This window comes from Medicago truncatula, chromosome 8, assembly GCF_003473485.1.
Source record: "Medicago truncatula cultivar Jemalong A17 chromosome 8, MtrunA17r5.0-ANR, whole genome shotgun sequence".
Classification (NCBI taxonomy): Eukaryota; Viridiplantae; Streptophyta; class Magnoliopsida; order Fabales; family Fabaceae; genus Medicago; species Medicago truncatula.
The window spans coordinates 32,062,767-32,067,023 of record NC_053049.1 but is presented as its reverse complement, the minus strand read 5'-3'; the positions used below and the strand labels follow the sequence as shown (position 1 = coordinate 32,067,023).

The following is a 4,257-nucleotide window of genomic DNA, read 5'->3' as shown; positions in this document are numbered from 1 at the left end:
AACCTTATCAAACTATTCGATTGAACCATATGAAGAATGAGTTACTTTGAGATTGAACAATAAATAAGTATTGTCTTACATGACACCGATACACATGACTTGTATAAATGAAAGAATAAGACTTGTTTTATTTTTTGGTACTGACCTTCACTACATATCAATGATTGAACCAAATCAAAACAACTCATCCTTCATATTTGTTGGTGTCAGCCACTGGACACGTCTTCGATCAGAAGTGTCAGTGGTACTGGTACTGAACATAGAACTATTAGATTCTAGATTTTTATGCTCCCTTTAAATTGCAATTGCAGCTACACGATTGTGGGTTGTGAGCTTAAAATCATGTCAATGGGGGAAATAGTCTAATAGTATACAATATTATGGGCCAACAATTGATTCATATTGCAGTTATATTTAACTTTTTAGTAAGTTTTTCTTCATGCTCATATTTAATTTTTAACACATGTATATTTGTAAGTACTGGTTTGCATATACTTAAGTTATTTTAAGCAATTTGGGCGTTCATGATCTCATATTTAACTTTGCATTTCTTGATAACTCAAAATCTCATATCACTATTATTGCTTGAGCAAAGACCACAATACAATGAAAGAACAAAAGGATAAGAAAAATATTATGAGTATAATTGTTCATCATTCAATTCCATACATATGAAATAATTTTATATTTTTGCAAACCAAATAACCGTTTCGCTTGAATCCATGTTTTGTCATATGAGCATCTTCTGCAGTTACTCAAGTGACACATAACAAAATGGCAATAGCAATTCCACCAGTTGCCAACATCTTTCTCCATTGCCCTTGGTAAGATTGTGCACCATTCTGTGAAACATAAAATCATAAGATTCGATAAAAGAAGCTTTAGCAAGTTTTGCCAAGTCAGAGTACAATCTGTCTGATAAAGATCAGATGACAAAGATTGCATGAATTCGTTAATGCGGCATGATCCAGACCAAAGAGGTCCGTAAATATAGAATTGTAACTTAAAGTAAAATGGAAAAAGATATTACCGCACTGGGACTGGGTGCTGGTGACGGTCCTTCATCTGAACTCATTGTAGTATTATCATCAGCCAGTGGTGCTGGGGGACTCCTCCTAATGATTGTTGAACTTGAACTTGTAGGCTCTGGTGCTAGAGCTAGTGCGTGATGTTTCTTATGCTTACTATGCTTGTGTTTTCTTCTCTTGTGCTTGTGGGGTGGCGGTGGTTCTGGCGCATCATCTTCAGGCGATGGTGCTGGTGCTGATGATGGTGTGTCTATTGCAGGTGTTGGTGCAGGTGATGGTGGGAGAATTGCTGGGGAAGGAACAGGTGATGATTTTGGTGCTTTCTTCTTTTTGTGTGTAGGTGCTGGTGCCGGTGTTTCTTTGTCTGGTGCGGGTGCTGGTGCTTTCTTTTTGTGTGTAGGTGCTGGTGCTGGTGCTTCTTTGGCCGGTGCTGGTGCTTTTGGAACCTTTGCAGGTGCTGGGGATACCTTTGGTGGTTTAGAAGCTGGTGGTAATGGTAATGGTGGAAGTGAAACAGGTGGTATAGATAATGGTGGTAGAGAAACAGGTGCTTTTTTGGGTGGATGTGGTGGTGGTTGAATTTTAGGGGATGGGGTTTTTGGGCTTAATGCCGGTGTAACCTTTGGGACTGGCAACTTTACAGGAGCGAGTTTTGGAGGATCCGGAACTGGTGATTTGACAGGAGCAGTTGTTGGAGGTTTTGATTTTGGAACTGGTGGTTTCACAGGAGAAGGTTTTGGTGCGGGAGCTTTCGGAACTGGTGGTTTCAAAGGAGCAGATGTTGGAGTTGTAGTTTTTGGAACTATTGGTTTCACAGGTGCAGCTGTTGGAGTTGTAACTTTGGGAACCAGTGGTTTAGCCGGTGCAACCGTTGGAGTTGCAACCTTTGGAACTGGCGGTTTCACAGGAGCAGATGTTGGAGTCGTAGCTTTTGGAACTGGTGACTTCACGGGAGCAGATGTTGGGGTCGCGACTTTGGGGACTGGTGACTTCACAGGGGAAGATGCTGGAGACGTAACTTTAGGAACTGGTGATTTTACAGGGGATGATTTTGCAGTTGTAGGCGGTTGAGTGGTGGTTGGTTGTTTGCTAGACAAGGGAGAAGTTGCTACGACAATAGGTGGTTTTTTAGCAGCGGATGGTGTACTAGAAGTTGGTGAAGCTGCCGTTGGCAACTTGGAAGGTGCAGCAGGGATTATAGTTGGTAATTTGGATGGTGCTGCTGCTGAGATCGTGGTCGAGGGTTTGTTAGAAATAGGAGAGGTTGCTGCTGGTGGTTGCTTTGTACTACTAGCAGGAGTTGCTGCTACAATAGGCTTTTGTTTGTCTAGGGGCAATGTGGAAGGTGCAGATGGATTCGTTGTTGGCAACTTCGATGGTGCAGCTGCCGTGACTGTGGTTATGGGTTTGTTAGAAGTAGGAGAAGTTGCTGCAGGTTGTTTGTTTGTATTACTAGCAGGAGTTGCTGCCACAATAGGCTGTTGTTTGTTTGTATTACTAGCAGGAGTTGCAGCCACAATAGGCTGTTGTTTGTATAATGGCAGTGTTGATGGTTCCGATGGATTTGTGGTTGGCAACTTCGATGGTGCAGCTGCCGTGACCGTGGCTGTGGGTTTGTTAGAAGTAGGAGAAATTGCTGCCACAACAGGTTGTTGTTTCGCTACAAACGGTGAAGTTGTAATTGGCAAATTGGATGGTGCAGCTGCATGTGATTGAGCATTGATTGAGGCTAGAGGGTAGCATAGGCTTGCTAAAGCCAATGCCCAAAACACTGCAGCCATTGTAAGAAGATGTTTGTGATTTTACTGATTTGGTTGATAAGTTTTAGCTTGTTATTTATGGAGTATGGTTTGTGTATTATGATAAGGTGATTTGGTTGAGATGTAATACTTAGAGATGTAGATGATATGGTGAAAGAGGAAATGTAACCTTCTTGTAGTTGTAACATCTCTACTGATAATCAAACATAGAATGTCCACAAAGGAAAAAGCATATATCAAGGGGCCAATGAAATCAGAACTCTTGGTTTGGATGTTTGTGAGAACATAATTTTACCAATTATATCTACATATGAACTATATTATATTATGAGATGACATGGTTATGTTAAAATCTGATGATCCAATGTACCAATGTGATTATGAGGTGACATAATTTATGATAGAAAAAAGAATACGTGTACTTAACATTAACAGGGTATACTCACTTCAAATAATACAGGGTATGTATGCTTATTTGTATTGTAAACGAACCTTAACAAAAATAGGAGTGTGAATAGTGTTAGGTGGCATATATTTGGTCAATTTCTCCTCTATTTTAAATTTTCTTTTAAAAAACTATAAATTTGCAATAGTTTATGCAATATATTTTAACCATCCATCCATCATTTAGCTGAAAAAAGTCAACCGGGAGTTACGATCTAGTTGGATTTTACACGCAAAAACAATTGATCGGAAGTTACAACTCGATCGGAAGCGAAATTGAGATGTTTATCGAGCCACTTTTAAAAGATATTGAAAAATTGGGCTCTATAAGCTTTTGAAAGACTTGATCTAAGGAAATACCGTCCATAGGCCAATATCACAAAAACAAGATTTTTTATAATTACACCATGCAACATCCTAGTTACACCCCTTTAAAACAAATTATTTAACAATAATGCCCAAGAACCCCTACCTTATATACATTCTATTTAATATCTTTCATTAACTACATACAAGTGACCTTTTTCTCTGTTTGCTATTTTTTTTTTCTACATTTGAAACTCGTGTTAACACGTATGCAAATTCAGTTCATGCAATCTACAGACACTAGGCAAATTCAATTCATACGGTGTATGTTAATTGGCAAATTCTATGGTACACTCAATATTTTGAATGTATTGGTACATCAAACATTAAATTAATAATTAAATTGATTGTTTTTTGAAGAAAAAATAATTATTTTCTATCATTAACAATTATAATAATTTAATCTTATTTACCAAAAGCGTCGATGAAATAAAATTTATAGCTTAACATTAGTCATATTTTATATGCACTATGCACATGAACTTAAGCGGCTAAAACTAACTTGTTACGTCAACTGAAATACAATAGTATGTGTGTATTTAACTGTATGTGAATCTTTAACCATAAAAAATGTTCTAGTGAACTTATACAAGCTAGTACGAAATGTATACGTGAAATTTAATATATGTTAACCATCAAGATATTTAAATGAACGTAAT

At 37.9% G+C, this 4,257-nt stretch overlaps 1 protein-coding gene across 1 annotated transcript; it reads right to left on the bottom strand.

The window, feature by feature from the left end:
- Positions 1-555: 555 nt before the first annotated feature.
- On the bottom strand, positions 556-2,849 carry LOC25501502 (proline-rich extensin-like protein EPR1). Its single transcript, XM_013590741.3, has 2 exons — positions 1,031-2,849; positions 556-842 (listed from the first exon to the last, which is right to left on the bottom strand). Exons 1-2 carry the CDS (start codon positions 2,807-2,809, stop codon positions 756-758), a joined length of 1,866 nt encoding a protein of 621 aa, XP_013446195.1. The 5' UTR covers positions 2,810-2,849; the 3' UTR covers positions 556-755.
- Between the last annotated feature and the right edge of the window lie 1,408 nt (positions 2,850-4,257).